Source organism: Cygnus olor, chromosome Z (assembly GCF_009769625.2).
Source record: "Cygnus olor isolate bCygOlo1 chromosome Z, bCygOlo1.pri.v2, whole genome shotgun sequence".
NCBI classification, from domain to species: Eukaryota; Metazoa; Chordata; class Aves; order Anseriformes; family Anatidae; genus Cygnus; species Cygnus olor.
The window spans coordinates 43,796,469-43,820,451 of NC_049198.1; the positions used below are offsets into that span (position 1 = coordinate 43,796,469).

At 36.1% G+C, this 23,983-nt stretch overlaps 1 protein-coding gene across 3 annotated transcripts in view; it reads right to left on the bottom strand.

Annotated features, from left to right (window-relative positions):
* Positions 1–471: 471 nt before the first annotated feature.
* The window catches only part of FANCC (FA complementation group C), an 84,484-nt gene continuing 60,972 nt past the window's right edge, over positions 472–23,983 (bottom strand). For all 3 annotated transcript variants that reach the window (XM_040541630.1, XM_040541631.1, XM_040541632.1), the window contains 7 exons: positions 19,455–19,507; positions 17,174–17,273; positions 12,222–12,297; positions 11,241–11,322; positions 7,021–7,189; positions 3,877–4,077; positions 472–2,058 (listed from right to left, as the gene is read on the bottom strand). In XM_040541630.1, coding sequence (XP_040397564.1) covers positions 1,921–2,058; positions 3,877–4,077; positions 7,021–7,189; positions 11,241–11,322; positions 12,222–12,297; positions 17,174–17,273; positions 19,455–19,507 — 819 coding nt within the window. In that variant the 3' untranslated portion in view covers positions 472–1,920. The remainder of the gene's footprint in view (positions 2,059–3,876; positions 4,078–7,020; positions 7,190–11,240; positions 11,323–12,221; positions 12,298–17,173; positions 17,274–19,454; positions 19,508–23,983) is intronic.

The window sequence follows — 23,983 nt, forward strand, 5'->3', positions numbered from 1 at the left end:
ATAGTAAAATAATAATAATAATAAAAAAATACTGCACTGTGAAAAGATGGTTAAAAATTCATCTCCAGCAAATGAAATCAACAGGTAACTATAATACCCATAGCATTACACTTCACAGATCTGCAAGAATCACACATTGCAACTCTCTGCTAATTCTTCTTTTAAGTAGGTTAAATTACAAATTGTTTTAATATGGAGAGAATTTAAGAAAAAACAAAATCTCACATCCAAGAATGGGGTTCTTCCTTTGGAAACCAATTTTAGAGTATTTGTCATTCTACAGAGAATACTGCACACATCTGTTTCCACTGGATAGATACTTCGGTTTCTGGTCAACAAACAAACAGTTTAGTTTAATCATATCTTTTAGTTATGCTATTCAAGGAATAGAAAACTGGGTTGCTTGATTTTGCTTTTGTAGATATGTGTACCAACAATCAAAAAACTGCAACACACCTTTTTTTTTTTTTATTCAGAACTATTTTTAATCCAAAAAGAGAAAAAGCAGTGTTCTTCACAGACATATATTAAATATTTATTATTTCTTCATATGCTGGAGTCAAATATTACAACCATATTAATAAATTCACTCAGAGGACACGTAACTTCTGTAATTTAGTCTGATATGACTCACTGGGAACAAAATTGTAAGAACAGTTACAGAATATTCTTCCACTTCTTGCAGCCAAAGGATACTAAGAACTTTGTTTTTCTTCTCCCTTGCTCAAAAACAAATGCTACACCCATAAAGCTATAGTAATTTAAGATATGTACCTCCAATTTTATACGCAAGAATAATATTCCAGCGTGTATCTTTGAACACAGCATAAGTGTTGACGTTAAAGCTAGATAGGTAATATATGAGAAGAAATGACTGAAATGTGTTAAGGTGCTCTACCATTACCATTCTCCATTCTTACTAGTCTAGTTAAGCTAGAAACGTGTTCACTACGCTTCTTGGGATAAGTACTTTCCTAAGTGTAAAACACTAAGGCTTTGTTCCCTGTCGACGTTCTCCTCATCAGACAAATGACACAAAGATAGAAGTAAGCAAACAAACCGTACCTCTTGACACAAAAAAGGAAGGAGATGAGTTGTAACCGCATGCTTTCTTTAGGAAATTTGGCCTTCAAACTAGAAAGTTTCCTTACACTTATGTTGTGCTTGCCCTATTTTGTCTCTATGAAGAAAAAAAAAAAAAGATTTCTTAAACAAATAAACAATAGCATCAGTCTCCACACACTGAAAATAGGCTTTACTGAGAGAAACCTTCTATCTGCAGCATCTGTCGACAGAGACCAGCTCATTGGAGAGAACACCGTACTGTGAAAGCTGCAGTACTGTTAGTTAATCACTTACCAGATCTGAGAGGAGTTTTATTTTGGAAATGTTTTCAAAAAGAATTAAAGAGTTCAGGAAACACTGTTGATTTCCTGAGAACATGGAGTGCATTCACCATGAATCATTAACTCTCACTTGAGATCATCGCTACTCTTGTAAAAGCAGAATTGTAGAACAAAACGTTTTAGGAACAACTTACCAACCAAACAATTGGATACAATTTGCTAATAAAACCATGAGTAATTTGGGAGAAAAATTGATCCACAGCCAGATAAACAACAAGATGAGTAAGCTGCTTTAAATGACATTGGTCTCTTGTAAAACAGGTAGAGATGAGAACAAAGTTTTCAACCATCTTTCACACTTTCTTTTATATTCTAATAGGCTACATTTCAAAACAAATAAATTTTCAAATATATGAGGGAAGGAAAAGTTATGGGCTATCCTTAAGTCAGAATGCTAAGAGATTTTTCTTCTAACCTTGCTAACTAGTAATACAAGATGTTCGTGAAAGGTTGACACCTGATTAAAGCCCTGATTTTTTGCCTTGATAAGGAGATGACATTAAAAACCTAAGCTTCAAACGTTAAGTTTTTGAAGAAGTTCATTCAGCAGCTTCACAGTCTTTTGGTTTTCTTCTCCATTTTGGTTAATTCTGTATGCAGTACGGATAAGAAGGCTACGAACTTCCTTGCTTACATCAGTTGTCTCAGTAATCTGAAGGAAAATAGGGAAGATGGGAAATAATGCAATTAAGTTATTGGGTACTAGCTATTCTCTATTTAGTATTAGCAACATAACCACAGATCTGTCCCTCAGATATCTGAACATGTGAGATGCTCTGATAATAAAAGCTGAATTCAAAAGAAACTTCCCTTCTGCTTAATCAGTCTTTTTTTCACAAACCTTGGAGGAACTGAGCATCTTTGAGATTTCTACTGTTCTCTCAAATTTAAGTGAAAAAAATCAAGCAGTCAATAAGTTTTCAAAGGAAACACAAAAAGACAGACAGTACAACAATTTAGAAGCTATCTTCTTAGAAACCAATTGAAAATATGTTAATGGGTTTGGGGAGGCAATTAAATTCTTTAATGTTTTAAAAAGTAAAAATAAATCCCTTCCCCAAAGACTAAGAGCCAGGAAAAGACCCTAAGGTGGAATTTCTGCAGACCAGGATGGACTTTCCGCCACATATCTGATGTGTTAATCCCAAAGTTTACTATGCTAGCCAAAACAACTGCCATGCATCCCAGTTTGGTTCTGTACCATTCTGCCTTCCATATATTGTTTCAGGCCTTTTCAAATCACTTGGAAAGCCTAGTTATAAATCAGTGATTACACAGATGTAATCAAAACAAATCAGACTGACATACTCTGGCCTATAACAGCTCTTGACCTCCCTGCACTGGAAATTGTATACTCGGAATTTTAAAAGTCGTTTTATGTTACTTTCTATGAAGAAATAAGAAGTTCCTTTCAGTCAGCTTTACAGCAGCATGTTGGCATACTACAGCACCACTGCTCAACAATCAAGTCCTCTAAAGAGAAAAGCTGAAGGCAGCAGACTGTAAAACTACAAACAACCCCCTTCGTTTTATAATATTACGGTCTTATGCTGGGCAGAAATTGATCATTTCTGAACCTATATCTAAAATATTTAAAATATCTTAGCCCTCCTTAAACAGATAAATGTCATGTCTCTTTAGCCATTCAAAAGGAATAACCACCAAAATAGTTTTCCAGTTCTTCCTGCCACAGAATCACAGCGATTATATAAAACATATAACCTATACAGAATAGAAGGGCTCACTGCTGCTGGAAGGAAAAATTTTCAAAGTGCTAAAACCACACAGTACCTGCTTGTACAGGAAACTTGTACTTCTTAAGAAAAATCTTGAGAGACACAAGCACATTTTACAGTTTGCACCAATATCCCTGAAAGCTTTCAACAAAAATAGCAAGATATTGTAGCAAACATGCAACATTTTACTCCTTTTTTCTTCATCTTTTTTCACACCCTAAGTGACACTCTCTTGGGTCTTCGTTCTTTTTTTCTCTCTCAGTTCTTAAACCATTTTCTCTCTCGGGATTTGTTAAAGTACCAAGCATCTGCCTTATCAATACTGACACTTAGTACTTGTTTTACATAAAGGAAAACAGAGAGAAGACAGTTCCAGCACCTCTGCAGCAGCTGGATAATTAAGGTAGTCATTTGCAGCTGGGGAAGGCAAACAGCAAAATTTACAGCAAGATGTTTACACATTATGCCAGCTGTAAATTAACTGTAGGTATCCCTTAGTCGCAAGCTACTACTTGGAGTATTTCTGCAGTCAATACAGCAATTTTTTCAGTGGGATCTTGTCAAGATATGTCAAGAAGGAAAATACTTTGACTGTAGCTGAAATATACATAGCAGGTTAGCTATAGTTGCTGTAGTATGTAGTTTCTTTCTTAAGAGGATTTAATGCAAATCCAAATAGTAAGAAAAATACATTTTGCTTAAACTGGAAAAAAGAAAACAAAAAAAACACTTACATGGGAAATAAATTCCTGGGCAATCATATGTCCACTGGAAGAAAATAGTAAAAAGTTGGTAAGAAGATGTGTTGTAAGATGCTGGGTATAACATTGCTCTGTATCTGTTATATTGTTTACAGCAGCCTGCAGATCTCTGACAGAAAGGGTAGTAGTGTTGAAGAGCGCCATTAGATGGTTGTAGACTGCTCGAGCTTCTGCCTGTATGGAACAATTTCAAAGGATGCAGGATCAGAGAAGAGTAAAGGTCACCTATGGTATTTTTCCTATGGATTTATTCACTAACAGGACACTGAATACTTGGCAGAAACTACCCAAACATGAAAAAAGTCAGCATTTAGGCAGGGAGAACAGGAAAGGAAGGGCAGTACACATTTCTTTTATACTGATTCACACACGCAAAGGTGAGCAGAAAGGATTTGTTAACTTTCTTTAGTCTTGCAAACTAAGCGGGCAGGGCATCAAGCCAGGATTTGACCTTTTTAATAATAAAAGGAAATAGAGAAAGTCCCTCAGTAGAACATGGTCAGGTTTTTGCATTGTGGGAAAAAGAATAGAGACTCCTCAAGGGCTTATTTCAGTTTTGCTGGTACAAATCAGTCAAATCCCCATGCAACCTGACCTCAACTGATAAAATGTTCTGGTAAGAATGCAGTTCTTTCCTTCTTCCTGTGTTGTTTGCAACTTATGTTTTTACCTTTTGAGTTAGCCAATAAAAACTCATTTTTACTGGGTGTAGAAAACAGAAGACTTTGGCTCCTACACAACTGAAAAAGAATTATACACAACTATTGAAAAAAAATCATAACAGTAATTCTGTCCACCCTATTAAAAACAAACCAAAAAATGTGTGTTTAAAAATAAAAAAAGGAAAAGAAAAAAATCCACAACTGCAAACAGGTAATTGCATGGACAATGGAAAAATGTAACAACTGCAAATCCAAAGGAAAAGGACATCCATTTCTCAACCATGTTCATTAGGACAATTTATGGCAATCATTTACCTGACCTCATTTTTCTCATCCCTTCGCCATAAAATAGCTTCTATTTTTGAAAAGAATTATGTTCACAATTACTTGTAATGCAACAAATGATACCAGAATTTAAAGAAAGGTAACTGGAATTCTCCAAAATCCTTTCTCCCTCTGTGCATCCTGCTCATGGTGTGCCTCCATCCCATGTGCCAGAGTAGGGAGACTGATAGCTAACAGGACCTGCTCCATGAGCTCATGCACCCTAGGACACTCATTCTTAAAGCCAAAGTTACTATGACCAACCTCCAAATTTTGTTCCTTCAATGTTTCACAGTCTAAAGGTAAGAAAGAGCAGATGAATAGACAAGTGAGGAACAGAATATTCTGTCCTGCATGCATAAGTGAACTCTAGTGAACAGCAAAAGCACCGCTGCCTTCTTTAAATCATTTTAACAGTATGTATTCCACTCATTCTGATATCTAAGCTGCTACCTAAATTCAGTTTCAGGAATACACAATCTTAAGTCATGAGTGTGCACCTTTCCAGACAAAAATATACTGAATGAAAATGTCTCCAGCTTGTTCTCTGCCAGAAAGTGCCATCCCATCTTAATTCTTAACTGGTAAAAGGTGCAGAGGTTGAAGATGAAACAGCTCCATTTGACAGAGCTGAGAGCTAATCTGGCAAGGAACAAATAATGGCAAATGTTTCTGGCAAAGAACAATAATAATAATAATAATAATAAAAAATAAATCAAACATCTAAGTAAAGGCAGAAGCTTAGCGTGAACTGTGGGAATACTTTTCAAGTAGCCTGACCTGTGCAAAAAGTCTTTTTCACTCTAAGTAACTGAAGAAAAGAACCATACTGAACTGAAATATGAGACCTCTGGGAACAGATGAGTAAACTGTGTGGGCTCTAAATGGAAAACATTTTTTTCATTGAAGTTTATCATACACTGACTGAGAATAACGAACTGATAGCATAAGGGACACACGGGAAGATGACTTTATATACGTGACAATATGATTTCATTCTGTGGTGCTGGAGGTGGACAATGCTCCGTATATATAGATATCAGCACCTAAAGTCGTTTGGTTTCATTCACTCGTGTTTGGGTATTGCCTTCTCTCCCAAAACTGCACTCTAAAACCCTTGTTTCTTTGTTCCACTGTAGCTCTAACCTAACTCTACTTGATCAATATTCCGCCCCTGCTCCTGGAGTATAAGAAATTTAACAGAAAGAAAGTAAAAAGTGATTGGCATGTGAGTTTGCATATATAGTAGGGGGAGGGGAAGGAAAGGAAATGAAATATTGCAAAACATACTGGAGATGTAAAAAACACACTGGAGATGCAAAATGAAAACATGATGTTAGTGTGGTGTATTGAGCTGCATTTTTAAATCTTTTTTTTTTTTTTAATTAAGAAAAAATAGATACTGCAGCCAGATTTTGAATCTGTGCTTTGTAAAGCAGATAGCTTGGGCTAGTTCAAACTTGTGAATAGATCTAAATGCATTTAGTAGACTTTCATGCATTTAATAGACTTTCATGCACTTGCAGGCACACAAAGACATGCACCAGTCCACTCGGTTACAGAGAGCAAAGTTAGAACACTGCTTCATTCTGTTAGAAATTTAGCATGTGAGAATATAACATACGTTTTACAGCCTCAAACATGTCAAGAATCAGTAAAGAGATGTAAGATAAATCAGAATAGATGGGTGAGGTTGGGATTCAGGGCTGTGTGTGATGAATGTCTTTACTGCTTCGACTGCTGTTGTGATTTCTCTTGTGTTTTGTTCTCAGAAGATGCCGTAACACGGGAGTGCTGAATTCTGCCACACAGAGATTTCAAAAATACCATTCCCAGAGTAGTTTTACGTCTAATGAAAAGCACATGAGTTATTTCAAAGAAAGCTAAAATGATGCTAATATGTATAACAGTCTTTAAAAGGGGAAAAACTTTTCTGATTGTCAACAAGAAAATTCACAAAAATTAGCTTCCAGCTTCACTGCAACACTATTCCCAGGAGACCTTGTAAAACCAATACCTTCTCCAGTACAGACCTTTCATTTTTTCTGGTGTGTACAATTTGTTTTATAACAATAAGACATAAGTAGACTATTAACTGCTTATCAGTGATTGCTACTGTTACATTACTCACCATTGTTTGAGTCCTCTGTAGGTTTTCATTCTGAGGACAGTAGTAAAATGCCAACAGCCACAGCAAAGCATCTGGTTCTACAGCTGCCTTCAGCAATTGTTCTGCAGCAATATCCAGCCACTCTCCAAAACAAGCAACCAAAAACCAGATTTCTAAAAGGTCAGAGGAACTGGAATATGACAAAGATCCAATTAAGTATTTCTTCTTATTAAATACTCAAATTTCTTACATTAACTGCAAAGGGTGTTGGCATGAAAATAAAGACCACTAAGCTATTCTTCAACAGATAATGTCTTACCCGTTAAGCAGAGCCATGTACTCTGTTATCTGCAATAAGGTCAATAGGGACACCACCCAGTGCTATTAACAGATTAATTTTATCAGCAAAAGAGAACATCCATAACACCAGTTTCCAATAAATAGCAGTGACAAAATATTATGTATTAAAGTATACATCATAAAAGTATTCACAGTTTATGCTCTTCAGTCTAAAGATTTTCAAAACTTTAAGTCATATATTATGTATATTACTGTATTATAAAATGCTGTTGCCTTATATTGGTTTTCTGTTTCTCTGTTTTGCTTTTCTGGGCTATTTCCTGTTAAAAGCACATGTTTTTGGTAATTAATGAGGAAGTACATTTAGGTGGGATAAATATAAAGTTTTTAAGGATATTTATCTCCTGACTTTTAAAATTTGGATCTTCTTTAATGAATATTTTGAAGATATTACAATCTGGGCTATTGCATTAAGGAAAAGAAAGATTAGAATGGACCACAGCTCATCTCTACACTCTCTCACATTAGTTTGCACAGGGAGACGCAAACTATTGATGGGCTTCCCATAGGTAAAAAGACAAACAGAGTGAGGAAGGAAGAAAGGACATCTGGAAGGAAACCAAGAAGCAGGAACTAATATTACTATTAAGTGTGGCAAAAGGTTTGAAGAATCAGAGGTTTTCCTTAAGTTTTATTCATGGGGATTCCAAGAGCTGCTGTACCACCCCTTCCAGGAAACTCCAAAATATTTTAGAAATTTCAAGAGTTAACGCAGCTGTTTGATCACATCACCTGGAGAATATCACGAGATGATAGTTGGAAAAAACTGCTTTATCTTTAAGACTTCCTGAAGGAGGCATGCCCTGTTGTATGATGGAAAATGTAATGCACACAGATAATATTCTATGTCTAGAGTATACTGTTGACTCACGTTGTCAATGAGTACCCCAGAAATTACTGACCCTGTAAATCATACTTTTATACCACAGAATCCCAGGATCTCAAAATTCTATTCCTAGGACATAAATCCGCCAAAAAAGCTTATCCTTATTTTTGGATAAGCTTGGTCACTGACATCAGACATGAGAAGTTGATATAGGATGGGCTGGAAAATAATGTACTGAGGTAACTGCTACAGAAGTCACTGCTGTTGATATTCCACAGCTTTTGGAGAGGTAACAGCATGTCTCTGACTGCAGAGAACTAGATATGTATGACAAAATGTGAGACAAAAATTCCTTAGATAAAGGAACTGGATCAGCACTAGTAAAGTATTTGAAGTTATTAGAATCCAGAAATAGAACATTTAAAACCTTTTTTAAAAAAAAAAAACGACGACAATAAACAAATGTGACAGTGATCTGGAAAAACAGCCTTCCCCTCAGCAAAATAACCTACTTATCTAACTATAATTCAATGTTGTGACAATGTAAGTGGATAGGCTAGCTCTGAAACACAGTGATTTACAATCAAACAAACAAACAAAAAACTAATTAAAAGTTAATTACAGAGAACAGATAACTAAGGGTAACATTGACAATATTTACAGCTGGAAGCATTCATAGCTCAAAGGGTAAATACATGTCCTTAAACTTAAGCATTAAACCGATTTTAACAGGTATTAAGTAGAATAGAGTCCAACTCTTTCCTAGACAGTCTAGGCACCAGTGAACTTACAACTCACTATGACTTTCCGTCAAACTGCCTGGTTTGGAATCACATAACCTCCACTTCTGACCCCATTAAAGTTTCTGTCCACTCTGTACTGACAACTATGTCGACCACACTACTGCCATTGCCAAAAGAAGCCCTTCACTTCTTCTGGGACATTTTTTTTCTCCTAAACTTATGTGAGTTGATTTAGTTTTAAAATGTCACATGATATTTACTGTTTACTGAGATGACTGCATATAATAATAAGTAATGGAACAGAAGCAAATTCTTCATTAGAAATGCACAGAAAGCGCTTTGCTGTAAGACATAATATTTGGTGTAAAACAAAATCACTGAAAAATGAAAGCATTGTATAAACACAGAGTAGTAACTATGAGACAAGAGGATACGTTGTATAGTAGCTTTTTTTGCTCCCCTGTTAATCTTATTAAGTAGAAAAAATAGAGAATCAGGAATAATGCAATGAAAAAGCAAGTAAAATACAGTTAGTCATTGATATTAGTACTGAAGAAGACAAGTCAGATCCATTTTCTTCACAACTGAGAGGGATTTGATGGAAAAAATAATTGTTGTGTGAGTCCCAAAGAAAGTAAGAAGATATTCTGACAAGTACAATGCTTTTCAAACTAGTATATTATCAAGGCAGAAGAGGTGAAAAGCCAAGAAAAGGCTAGGTAACAAAAGCAGAAAGACATGCTTCTATTATTGTAACACATTAAGATGGATGATACTTGTTTGTTCAAAGTCTGAGTTATTTTTCTTTAAGAAATCATGGTCAGCTAGTGGTCCCACTTTAAGGGCAAAAAGGTTTGACATCACAGCAGAATGGGCAAGACGTTGCACTGAACCGCAGCTCATACAGAAAATAAGAAGCAAGCAGCAGACAGCCAGGTCTCAGGGGGAAAAAGCAAAAAGCTTTTTTATGCCACGCAACAACAAAAATAAAAGCTTTCATGTGTTAACTGAAACCAAGTGTGGATTTAAGGATCTGCCTTCCAGGATGCTATGAACAGGGGGACAGTTGGGTGTCTTACTTTGCAAATCTATCTGGCCTAGGCATTCTATATTTCTATTTAAATTTTCAGTTTTTAAATCAAAAATAAATTGGTTCCTTGGAATTTAAAAGCAGTTCAATATTCTTTGGAAAGCTCATTCTTGGAGCAGATCTATGCAGACTCATATCTAAACTCTAGCCAAGTCAAGTCTTGTCACAAACCCAAAAAGAAAGAATTACAGTGCAACAACAGATAGGGATGTATCTTTTTTCCCTGTAGTCCTGGAACATATACTACCAAAGCAGAACTCATCTAGACAAACACTATCATTCATTACAGTAGCTATTTAGGAAAACAAAACAAAACAAACAAAACCCACAAACAAACAAAACACCTAAGGGCAACAGGTCAGAAACACTGAGTGTCAGCTCAAGGAGCAATATAGCAAACAATGTAATAGTCTAGCAGACATATCTTTATGAAACAACAACAACAACAACAAAACAATACAGGAAGTCTGAAGATTGAATGTTCGTACAAGCCTGCAGAAGCCCAATACCATCTCATACATAACAGAGTACAACTCACAACGGACTCTTTCCAATACTAGCTGTTTTGTTTTGGTTGGAAGAGTTCTCTTGCTACAGCAATAAAATGGAGAAACGTCAGATCAACTTTCCAATAAGTATCCTCAGCTCCCCCTCCTCCAGCTCATAGCCTAGGCTCTGTTTTTCCCCTGACAATCCTCCCCATATATTTTCTCACACTGCTTCTTCAGGACTTTACTCCTGATGCTTTAATGAGCCAAAATGGGCTCATTTTAAGCGTGCACCGTGACTCTGCGTCCTAAAGGCAATGGCAATGCCCAAGGACAAGTTCTTGTTCGCAACTTGCATCAGACCCTCTCTGGATACATTATTGCCCCAATAACTTTTGAAAGTTCTGGCTAAACAGAATTAGAAATTCAATCCAGAATCAGTTTTAAAAGTTTCATGGGACAAATGGCAAAGTAGGAAAGTAAGCATTTCTGTTACACAGTTAGCTATTTGCTGAAATGAAAGCAAGAAGACTTTGTTTACACAGGAGCTTATTGGACAGGTCTATAAGTGCTACAAAGTTCTGGTTCAGTAAGTAATCTAAGTTTTTAAGCCAAAGCTATATTTACAGAAGAAAATTACACTTAATGAAATGTAGCCACTAAAGAGTTCAAATGGCATGACTTTTCACAAGGTAACACATTCAAAAGACAAAAAGTTAAGAAATACTGCTTACCTAATGTTTCTGTCTTCTACCAAGGCTTTGAGCATATCAGAAATGTGCGTCAAGTGTTGAGACCAGTGTGTGGCTGGCAATTCTGAGGAGGAACGATGAAATAAAGTTCTTAAAACATGATTTTTCAGATTCAAAAGATGACTTTTTTTTTTTTTTTAATGAAAACTTTCTGTCCAAGTGGAACAGAACAATGAAATTAACCACATTTAGCAAGCATTAGAACTTGTTCAGGATTCAGTTATTACAAAGCATTTATAATTTCCCAATTTTCAACAATAACTGTCCCTATGTTTCTTAGAACAACTCATTGACAGAGACATGTGAGGAATTACAGCTAGGAATACTCTCCAAATTAGGCCGATGTACCCTTGTGTAAATCCTGCCTCAATATTAGCATATAATCAGTGGAGTAACATTCTCAAAGGCTCTTGTATTGAACAGAAATTACTGCTCATGAAAAACTGTATGGCATTGAGCAGTGATTTCTTGATCTATGTAAATGGGAAATATAAAAAAAAAAGATAAAAAAGTTTGCAGAACCTAAAAGAACAGCAGAATTCAAGCTTCAGAGACAAACAACAAAGCAACACAGTATTTCTTGTCATATACACACTAGAATTTTAATAATGACAATTACTGGTATTATAAGAAAAGTGTTTGTGTGTGTGTGTGTATATATGTATAAATGTATATATGCAGACCTCAGCAACCTATCTTAATTCCTAATATCACAGTTTTCATAAAAATATAATGTACTCTTTGTTATTCTCTTTTAGTTTTTTTCTTGAAGTTAATACGTGTATATGTTTCTAGATGTTCCTACAAAAAATACACTAAAAGAATATTATTAAAACTGCTAAGTCAAAACACCCAATCTAGAAAATGGCAAAATTTAGTCTTAGTCCCTTTTAAAGTTATTTTAAGACATATGAAGACAATGCAAGTTGGCTAATGCTGCAAATATATCATTTAGGAACTTACCAAAAGGACGTCTCAGTAAAGCTATTACAAGGGGCTGGTGATGGTGAGGGAAGTAGGCCTTCAGTGGAAATTTATGCTAAAATAAAAAAAATATATATATTATTTTAAGAGCTTTCTGGTCAGTTTTCAAAACAAACTCACAGCAAACAATCTCATCTAACATAGTAACTAGCAACACAGTCTGAAGCAAAAGAACACAAAACTAACTCTAAACTCAATTTTAAGATTTGGTATACAGAAGGAAGGGAGATACTTGTGAAAAAAATGATTATAGTAAGTAATTATTTACGCATTTAAAAATATATATATGCATTAAAAAAGATTCAGAGTATAACAAAAATTACATCTTAATATTCTTAGTCTTTTTTTCCTGTAATCAGAAAAGTCTTCACTCTTAATACACAGAGGCTAAGAGATACTAATTAGTTTAATTTTATTTTCCACTGTAAACAGGCTCATGGACCATATCAAACCAAGAAATAATAATATCCACAAAATCTGAGGGTGTGATATAGATTATTGCATTGTGTTCAATTAATGGAAAACTAAAATCCTTTGGATCTGATTCAGCACAACGTAAAGTTGTCGTAGATAACAAACCTGTCCTCTATTTATCTGGGTGTGTGCAATTTGCATGACGTGAATGTCGCTGCTTGTGTAAATGTGAGACTAACAGCAGAATATCCTTTAATCTTGTTGTTCTGCAAGCATCTACAACAGGAATGTTCAACGTATAATATGAACTCCATTTGAAGTGAATTGAAAACTGGCTGACACCCAGGCCCAGAGACTGCTGACGAGTGGCACAATGCCTAGTTGGAGGCCACAATCAGCAGAGTACCCAAGGGGTCACTGTTCAGTCCAGTTTAACATCTTCATTAACGATCTGGACGATGGGGCAGTGTGCACCCTCAGCAAGTTTACTGATGACACAAAACTGGGAGGAGTGCTGAATATACCAGAAGGTTGTGCTGCCATCTGGAGGTGCGGGAAAGGAATTCGCAGGCGGCTTCGTGCTGTTTCACACGTCCCTGAATTAGAGATAATGAGGAAACAAGCGGTAGAAACAAAAACTTGAGCAAGGTCGCGATAAAGTAAATTGGCTACAGTGTTAAAGATGAGCTTTGGACCGTGGCCAGTTGCTGGCTGGCTCGAGGCGCGTGTCTGAGGGTCTCTAACCAATTGTATGACAGATTCGGGCGCGTGGACAGTGTGTGGGGTACGGGGAAAGTATACGTAGTAGTGAAAAAGGGCAATAAACGTCTCCTGTTCAAGAGCCATCAGGAGTCCGTGTCTTTCATCCCTTCATGGAGGCACCTCAGCAGGCTGGAGAAGTGGTCTGATGGGAGCCTCATGAAATTCAGCAAGAAGTGCAAGGTCCTGCAACTGGGGAGGAACAATCCCAGGCACCAGTACATGCTGGGGGCCACTCAGCTACTCAAGTAGCTTTGCAAAAAAGGACCTAGGGTTCTGGTGGACACCGAGTTGGCCATGAGTTGTCTACATGTCATTGCCACGAAGAAGGCTAACAGTATTCTTGGTTGTATTAGGCAAAGTATTGCCAGCAGGTCAAGAGACGTAGTCCTTCACCTCTACTCAGCGTTGGTGAGGTGGCATCTGGAGTTGTGTGTCCAGTTCTGGGCTCCCCAGTACAAGAGAGACCTGGATATACTGGAAAGAGTCCAATGTAAGGCCACCAAGGTGATCAAGTGACTGAAACACCTGTCTTATGAGGAAAGGCTGAGAAAGCTTGGACTGTTCAGCCTGGAGAAGAGAAGGTTTGGAGGAATCTCATTTATAAACACCTGAATGGAGGGTGCAAAGAAGACAGAGCCAGGCTCTTTTAAGTGGTACCCAGTGATGGAACAAGAGGCAATGGGCATAAACTGGAACACAGAGGGTCCCTCTGAACATCAGGAGACACTTTTTCACTGTGCAGGTGACTGGTCAGGCTGGGCTGACACAGTTTGTCCAGAAAGGTGGTGGAGTTTCTGTCCTTGGAGTTATTCAAAAACTATCTGGATATGGTCCTGTGCAAACCTGCTCTAAGTGACCCTGCCTGAAAAGAGGGTTTAGACCAGATGATCAACAGAAGTCCACTCCAACCTCAGCCATTCTGTGATTCAAGTCTCCATACCAATGACCTTGGAACTCTTCTGGCTTCTTCCTTTAGGAATAAGAGACTAGTCAGCAAACAGATCACCTCTTGAAACGCAGATTGGGAAGACAGACTATAGAATGTGACAAATCTCTACACCCAATGAAGATGACATTCAGTCTAAGAAAACTTACTTAATTTGTGAAATTCATCTATGCACCTTATAAATAAATGGAGTGACACATTTTCTCTCTACTATTTTTGTTGTTATTGTTCTGTAAACAACAGTTAATTTTAATTACAGCACAGTAATATGTGCAGTATTCTCAGGCAGTCAATGTATCACTGGTATGGTAAGACTCTAAAAGTGTACTTGTCAAATGGAATCAGGCTAATTAAAAATAATCCCTGTACTAAAGTATGCGTGTAGCCAATTAGCTTGCGTCAAGAATCCCCATGAAAAAGCAGCTCTTGACACAGTCGGTAGTGGCCAAGACAAACCGCAGTGTGAGTTACATATCAGAACAGTATTGTAAAGCATGTAAAAACCAGTTTTCAACATATGGTTTAAGCAAAGTAAAAAAAATAAATAAAAATTGCCTTCTACCATACACACAGTATTTTAAGCAGTTGTTTCCTGACATAAACCATCAAGAACTGCAAAACAAGGTACCAAGAGATGGAACTACTTTGGATGTAGCTGATTATAATAATTGCCATGATATCAAATGGGAAATAAAAGTTGATGACTGGCTTAAAATATTTATGCAGCTATTTAAAACAACATTCCCAGGTGAAAAACACTGACAATCCTACGGGAAAACAACCCTGGAGAAAATTATAATTTCCATCAAATAAAAACATGAGCTTTCAGTTCATTAATTTACAACTAACTTGACCTCAAGTCAGCTCTCACTACTGTCACAAACTGGAATGAAATTTGCTTCTACACAAGACAGAGAAGATCATCCCAACAGTTGAACCCAGTACAGCCTACAAAGTTATTAGAAAAAACAGCACACACTGCAATGGGGAATCATTCTCCTCCTACCTACCTTGCAAACCTGTGCAGCTGCCAGACATGACCTGGTTCTTCAAAACATTTTTTGGACACATCTGTTTGCATAGCTTTTTTTCAATCAACTGTACTCTAAATTCCTATGGCCTCAGATGATCCAGCCATAACCTTCTTCATCCTCTGTCATTAATGATTTTACCATTAATATTTACCATAAGAAATGTTACTGGAGCAAATTGAATCCCCCATCAAGGACATCCAGATACTACAAAATGGTTGCCCTATGAATATATGTAGTACTGGTATGACCACAAAAAAATAAATAGATAAATAAATCACAGTGATTTAAACAATATTTAGGAAGTAGTCTGTGCCTGCATATTTTTATGTCGACTGTTAGTTAACATTACAGTTGATTCATAAACTGTGAAACAAGGGATTTTAAATTCTAAGAATGAAGATAGTATCTAAATTAAAAACCCATGAATTAAACTGTACAAAAGTCAAATACAGGAAACTTAACATTTAAAACCACTTTCAAATAATTGGGCAATAGTCCATGTTGCGATGTCAGCAGATGAAGAACTTTCACCATGAATCAAACATCACCTGCACAACAGGATTAGCCCTTGGGTGTCTGATGGGTGTGGGATCTTTACTTGTGTTCTCCACCCAGTCACCCACACCTGGGGCTACACAACACGCTGCTGCCATGAAACCAGGGTGGCATAAAATTAACACGCACGGCACCAAAATATTAAGCAACGCAGCTGCAGTTTCATCCTTAAATCATATTGCCTGAAGCTAGAAGATAGATTCAATCACAATGCTAATTAAAGGTCAGTACATCACAAGTTCCCAGATGAAGTCGCCACATTTTCTTAACTACCATCTCCCCAAATGGATGCAAAAATCAAAGGAATGGAAAATTTCTTTGAGTCTAAACCAAAAACTATTAAATGATAGGATAATTTCCAAACTTACATCATATGCATTGGAGTTAAAAACAAGCAAAACAAACAAAATGGTCAGGATGCGAAGTGACAGTGATATCATAATCTAAAAAAAGTTTGTAACCTATAAACAGAACAAAACTTATTCATATCTCCCATTGTAAAAATGTAAAGTAAGAAGCTGGTCTTGCTGATGGTTAAAGTAGTGCATACAAAAGTAAATCTACTTAATTCAGTTCAGTAAGAACAGTGTAAAATTCTGTGCAGAAGAAGTGATGTTAAGCTGGAAAATTTGAAGCTTTAAACTGAGGAAAAACTTCTGAGGCATTAATGACCAGAAACTGAAACTGTTTTGTATACTGTGTGTCCTACCTTTTGGTATTTGGTATCCTACTTACTGTTATTTGTGGAGGGATTGAGTGGGGGGAGACAGACAGGGAATGGGAATGGGGTTGGGGTTATTACCTCTGTTTCATGTATTATCAAGAACCCTACAACTGCAAAAGAAAAACTAATCTAAAGTTTTTCATCCTATCTGTCAAAGGTGCATGACGATAATGATGCTCATTGTACAGGCAGAAACTTCAGCACCATGACAACAGCTGCTCTTGAGAAAACAACAGCTTGTATGTTCTCAACATGTTGTAGGATTATTCCAGGATAAACTCAGGTAAATTGCTCTGGTATATTGGTTTCATGCTGCATTTTTATTCACAGGTGAAAATATCTGAGCTAAACTTTGGCGTGCATGTACAGCCATAGAGTCACTACCATTTCACTCATTATATTCAGTCACCATTCCCATCAGTAGAATTGTTATTTTCTTGCAAAATTTTGTGTCTTCTCACTGAAAAGAAACATTAAGAAGTAGGTCTTGACCAACCTGCTTGTTTTCATTCTGGTGAACCTGAACGAAGAGCTGTGTAAACACCTGTATTATGGTCATAACTTCTGGAGTTCCATCAGTTTCCAGCAGTGCATTCCTAAGCATAAACATTGAAAAGTTAGATTATGACAGATTAGCAAATTAGTCTCCCAGACACACCACTGTTATTGAAAGGAAGTTAAAAAAAAAGGTACATTCCTTCTAGGCTGTAGCTTCAAGCTGTGTTTGAGCTCATCATACTAATTACGCCAGTGTGGAAACTGACAGAATACCAACTTCACATGTTTTTGTTTTGTTTTGTTTTTAAGAAAACATATCAAACCCTACAGATACTCTGGATTTATGTGCATAGAGTACACACACAGAAATGTAGAATTTTCCTTACCAACAGGGGAAAAAGGATAAAAATAAAACAAGACTATCAGACTATCACAACTTTACTAGGCAAATTTATTATTGGAACAGTCTTATTGGGTTCAAGGCAAGTATTCCTATGCCTACAGTTAGGCATATTTCTTTGCTTTGTGGGAAGGCATCCATGGCCCATCTCAAATTAGAGAGAAATTACGATCTCCTGGGGCATGGTACCTGGAGGAAAAACATGAGAAAGAAAGAGGGAGAGAGAGACTTAAATTGTTAAGTACTGCACTCCTAAGGTAGTCAGGAGAAAATGAAAAAAAAAAAAAGTTGTCAATCAAATTTAAAAGTTCCATCTATAGCAAACTAGACAAGGATACCAAACTTAAATATTAAATAATACAGCTGCTGTTCAATCACTGTGACTCCGTAGTGATCATCAAGTAATGAATCAGCAGTGCAAACAGAAATGAGTATACACCAAAGGCATACTTTAGATCAGTAATTACTGCAGATTTAATTAGAGACAGATTCCAAAGTCCTTTCATTGGTGAAATCATAAAATCCATTCTGGAGGTTCAGGAATGTGAACCCTTTAACTGGCTTCCCATAAGGCATAATGAAACCTTGAGCAAATGGAGCACAAAAGCACGTGGACAGCCAAGAGTAATTTTCATTCCCATCTTTAAAAGGTGTGTAACGGTCAGGAGAAAATTGTTCAAAGTAAGCTGCCACTGGGATTTAATATATTTTTTTACTATAGACTTGTTTATTTTTTTACCGTAACTAACACATTCCTGTAATTCAGAAATTTCATAAAGCTGCAGGCAAATATAATCTCTAGTTTAAACACAAGAAATAGTACACAAACTCAGGCTAGGCTTATGGACTCTATAGCTGCACAGAGCAACAAAGTAAGCTTCTACTTTGGTGGGAAAAAAAAAAAAGTTAATGTCTTGTATCTTCATTCATTAATATCTTGTATCTCCATCTCCCCGTGATGAAACAATTTAGCACAATAAAGCTCAATAACAAGCATGCGAATAGTAGGAAAAGCTATTCCTGAAAGAGACAAAGTTTAGATGTGTGCTTCTAAGAGTGTGCTGGGGTCGCCTCTGCCCTGCGCTACCGTTTCTGCAGTAGAGGCTCTTCTGTCAGTACCTGAACAAACGTAAGCATGCACAAATGCCCCTAAACACATGCACCTGGGAGGCATTTTTTTTTCTTATAAAGGAAAACACTTGATGAACAAAGATCATCAGCTTCTTCTTAGCAGGAAATACACTACTGTTGTATCAAATCTGATTACCACAGCAATAGACCATCTTAAAAATGATAAAATAGAAGGAGGACAAGCAAAGAGAAAAAATCATTGAAACTACAAAGGACTGGAAGCCCCCATGTGGTGAACAATATACATAGCTTCAAAATAATCTCAATGCATTCAAACACAAACTCATTAATAACAGGCAGATCAATAGTTTAGTGCAAATAAGAGCATATCTGATGTCAATCCTGAAGATAATTAACATAATGCAAAAGATGCCACATTGGTAATTGCAAATGTTATAGCTACATTCCATCTTCATGCTGGCATGGGCCAAGCTATTACAGAGTATTTGCAGTTTTCACATCAAAATAATATTTCAACCACAAATCTCTACTATATAAATAAATTCTAACTTCTAAAGGCTAAAATACAATGTAGTCAATTGTTGTTATAATGTAACTTTCAAATAAACTTCCCAGGATTTTCAACATTTGCTATTATTTGCAATATATTGCACAAAGGAGTATACTGAGGCATTCTGCTAAAGAGTATATCATCCAGAAATTATAACACAACATATTCTCATGAAGAAAAATCTCGGTGTTTAGACTAGTGATTTGAGACACTTTCCACTATAATTTCAAAACTTACTTGAAGATTTCATTAACAATTCTGAAAATGGCAGGATGGCTTGCTGCTTGTGGCTGTTCGTAAACAAATGAAAGGAAATTAGTCATTAAGAAGCAACTCAAACAACTGTCACTGTATAATCTATGGCTTAATTCATGGATACTATTATGCTGCAATTATTAAACTGTAAATCTCAACTTAGTTCTTACTAAACACTCATTTTCTCAGGGTTATATTCTCCAAAATAACTACATGAAAATTGTGAAGGGACAGCCACAATGATACCAAGCAGGCTAACAGCTGATAAATGCAAACACCTGGGATACCAAACTGTTTATGACAACAATCACTAAAAATACTACGACTGGCAGATAAAACAAGTTGTTGCATGCAATTGCTGGAGGCAAAAGACAGGGAACAGATTTTAAAAAGCTTTTTTCTTGCCTTTAAAGACAATTCCTTTTGGATGTGTTTAGAGATTCTTGACAAATCTTCAAAATGAAATTCCAGAAATTAAATTTATTTCCTTTGTCTTTAACACTACCACATGCATTTTGGTCCAAGACATATTTTCACAGTATTATGTTCTTCTGTGAACTTCAGAGTTGCTAATATGAGCTAAATATCTCAGTGCATCAAACTATTTTTTTTTTTTAATAGTGAAGCTTCTTGTATTTGTGGTTCTACCACATAAAAGACTATTTTAAGAAAACTATATTAAACGTGCACGGGTAAACACACTACTTACTAATCCCATGTTCTTAAATTCTAAGATTTATGTAGGCTTTTATACAGCACTAAGATTAAATTACTATTTACATGTTCTCCAAAGTGCATTAGCTTAAGTAAAAACAAAACAAACATAAAACAAACTCATGTTTTTTGTTTGTTTGTTTTTGTTGTTGGTGTTGTTTTTTCCTGAAATTAGCACCTGAAGATTTTGATGAGAACATAATTACTCGGCAATCTGGAATAATGCATGTCTGGTTAATTGCATTTTACGTACTTCAGGATGCATGGAAGGAGTACACATGGCATTTGTTGTAACAGCTCTAAGTGTCTGAAGCACCATTCCAAAGAAAACTTTTTTGCATCTGTTTCAAGCTAAAAAATATCAAGTAAATGTGATTTTTCTTTTTGCTTTTTAATTACACACAGGCAGAATGAGGACTTTACCCTACACGACATATTTTTATGTTTTACCACACTATCTCTTTGTCACACGGCTGTAGCTAGGTTTGTCCTATTGAACGTATGCCATCTAGCGTTCGTGAGTATTTACAGTTGGTTGCTTTGATGTATGAAAAACAGCATGCAGCTTGGTGCAGGGCCGGTCTCCAAAATTCCACAGTTAGAGGGAGAAAAAAAAAAAAAAGCTGTCTGGATGTTACAAACAAGCAAACAAGACTTATTTTTTTCTTTTAAAGAAAACCTGGACTAGACAACCTCTAGACATCCTTTCCAATCTCAGCCACTGTATGGAATCAGTGGAGAGTTAAAGCTATGTTTACCAGTCCTGCGGGTTAAATGGTTGAATTCAGCAATTTCTGTGCTGCCTTCAGATACTCTACCCACCTTTAACATACAAACCCCCTGTTGCCTAAGACATGTTGAGTATAAACTAGAAAGGGTCCACCAGTACATCGCCACACATACAAAGATCAAACTCTTTTGCAAAAGACCAAAATAAATTTTCAATACTGAAAATCTTTCCACCCCTTCCTGACCCACAGCACCAATCTACAATACCACCTATTCATTAAGGAAAAAAAAAAAAAAAAGACAAAGAAAAAAAGTTACCTAATTTCACAAGACTTTGATCAACAGACTGTATCCAATTCATTTGAAAATACTCAAAATAAGAATACTAACCATAGCACCAAAGACTCCAAGGCTATCTGAAGATGTGCTTTTGGTGTAGCATGTCATACTAGATCAATTTTGGAGTTTGGGAGAAATTCTCAAGTTTGGGAGGGTTTCTCACAGGGTTTCTGGGTTTTAACATTATTTTCTTTTTTTTCTTTTTTCTTTTCCGCCCAGATGAGAGCTTTTTATATTTGAATAATCTTGTCTGTAACTACATGATATTTTTCAGAGAAAGCTCAGAAAATCTAACATCTTGTCTACTGGCAGCTTGTTCAATCACTTTTCAAACATGCACATTCCATACAGCACAACATGTGCTAAGCTGAAAAGATCCAAATGCAGGGAAATGGAATTGCATGTATAATATCATGATTACATATTTTCAAGAGTGTGAGATGTGGAGCTTCAAAAAACAAAACAACAAAAATCAAACCAAAACGTAGCCATTTGCCATTTTTAAAAGGAGGAAAATAGGAAAAATACGTTTTCCCTTTTTCCATTCACCAGTGACTTTGCCTGACTGCCATGCCTTTTCAAATATGATTGAGATTGGTTTGGCAAGTACATCAGAAGATGACTAATATTAAGCCTTCTCAACCTATTGCAATATGGTAGGGTTTTCTTATATCTTTGGATGAAATAAAACTTCTTTGGAAAACTATCTAAGAACAGAATACAAATTATAATTGACATTGATTTGTTTGCATACTTCTTTACAAAAATGGGCTTAAAATTTGTGTATATATATGCATATATCTCTAGTAAAGTATAACATTCTGATGTGTTTTTACTTAGATTTTACTAGTTAATTCACACACAAAAACTTCAACATTACTTCAGCAAGGAAGACATCCATCCACCCACCAAATTCTGAAGAAGCCAAAAGACAATTTGTGATGGTCACTTCACTTGTTTTTGTTACTTCTCAATAACCACAGAATTTCCAATATTAATTCCAGTTTAGACCAAAACCCCAAAAACCTAATAGCATACCACATAAAACTACAAGTTAGTGGACCATCACACTATAATTACACTTGGAATTCAAATATGAATATTTCATATCAAGTTGCTATTACAACAGAAGTATAGTATTTTATAACCGTAGGGGTACTGTAGGTCACTATGAGGTTTATGTGCAGTTTGGTTGCTGTTTCAAAATATTTTGCTTAGATAAATGGCCCTGATAATGCAATTACAAAACAGCTTAATGATTTTTCCTTCTTATCATATATTATAGTCAAAACACTAACATATATCTGCCTATTTGTACTCTGTAGGTCTTCTTGCAAACAGAAGAAATGTCTAAACCTATCAATTGGCGACTCATGTTTCTACTTTTTTATTACTATACCCATAAAGCAAAGAGGTCACATCCTATAAATGCCTTAATCCAACTGTCAAAACATGCATACCCATACTCCTAAATATTCAAATGTCTTTCAGGCAGGCTGTTGGATTCAAGGTGCTGACTGATCTAATACCACACAACTGTCCTTACAGTACCAGGTACAAGCCGTACAAAATATCATTAGATACTGTAGACCATAGTTTCTAGATCCAATCTTTTCCCTCTATAATTCTGAAGATTGTCATCCCATTGTTTTTAATTGCTAAGCCATCTCCCTTTTATACATCCTCTCTCTTCTATCAACTCCTACCAATAAACTACATCCATCTTCCAAATGCTCTCATCTTTATGCCTGCCTTCATTCCACTCCTTGTCCACAGGATGTCCTCTCTAAACCAGCATTCAGAGCTGCTGCACTGGTCTTTCCCCTTCATGAATGTCGTCTTTTGAAAGCACCAAGTCTTTGGAGCAGAGACAAAGAGGTATAATTTAAGTGTGCTAGCAGAGTAAGGTTCTGTTATTTTCAAGTATCAGGACGCAATAAAACAATGTAGACATGAAAGTCATTAACAAAACAACTATAAACCAATAATTAAAACAAACATTTTACTTCCTGCTACATCTTAACTTAGACTTTTTTCTTCTCAGCCATGTGTGGTACCATGTACTGTATTCAATTCATACTGTATCTGATACATAAAACTATGTACAGGCCTTGTGTATAAGCTTTGCCTTCTGGGACACCTAGAATCCCAGATGATGCATGATACGCTGTTGATGCCAAGCATTTATGAGATTTGCAAGTATTATAAAGACCCCCTGAAATAGAAATTTGCAGATTCAATTAAAACAGAAGAATTTTTAAAACTCTAGTCTTCCTATCTAAAATACTCAATCTTTCATAGGCGGAAAATAAGATATGATGTACCATTTTTGAGTGCTATCCATTTTAAGAAATACGTAATTTAAGTGCATAGTACATATGTTTTTTCACACTCTAAATAATAAGTTTGCATATAGCATTGCTAACTATCTCATTATTTTGTAAGAGGTACAGCATCACTATGTTTTTCTAACAGGAAAGATTTTTGGTGCATTTTAAAATAGACTGTAATCACAGTTTAGGAAATGTTTTGTATTAAGAATTTTGTTCAAGTTTTCAAACAAAACCAAGTAACTAAGCAATCCACAATAACAGTAAACTACAAGGCATTTCAACTTTAGCAGTCTAAACTGCTAAACTTCAATGGGCACAGAGACTGAGATAAAAACAGATTCAAATCCTCCCTGGCAAAAGAGGATAATATTTAAAGACAGAGGCAGGTATGCAGCA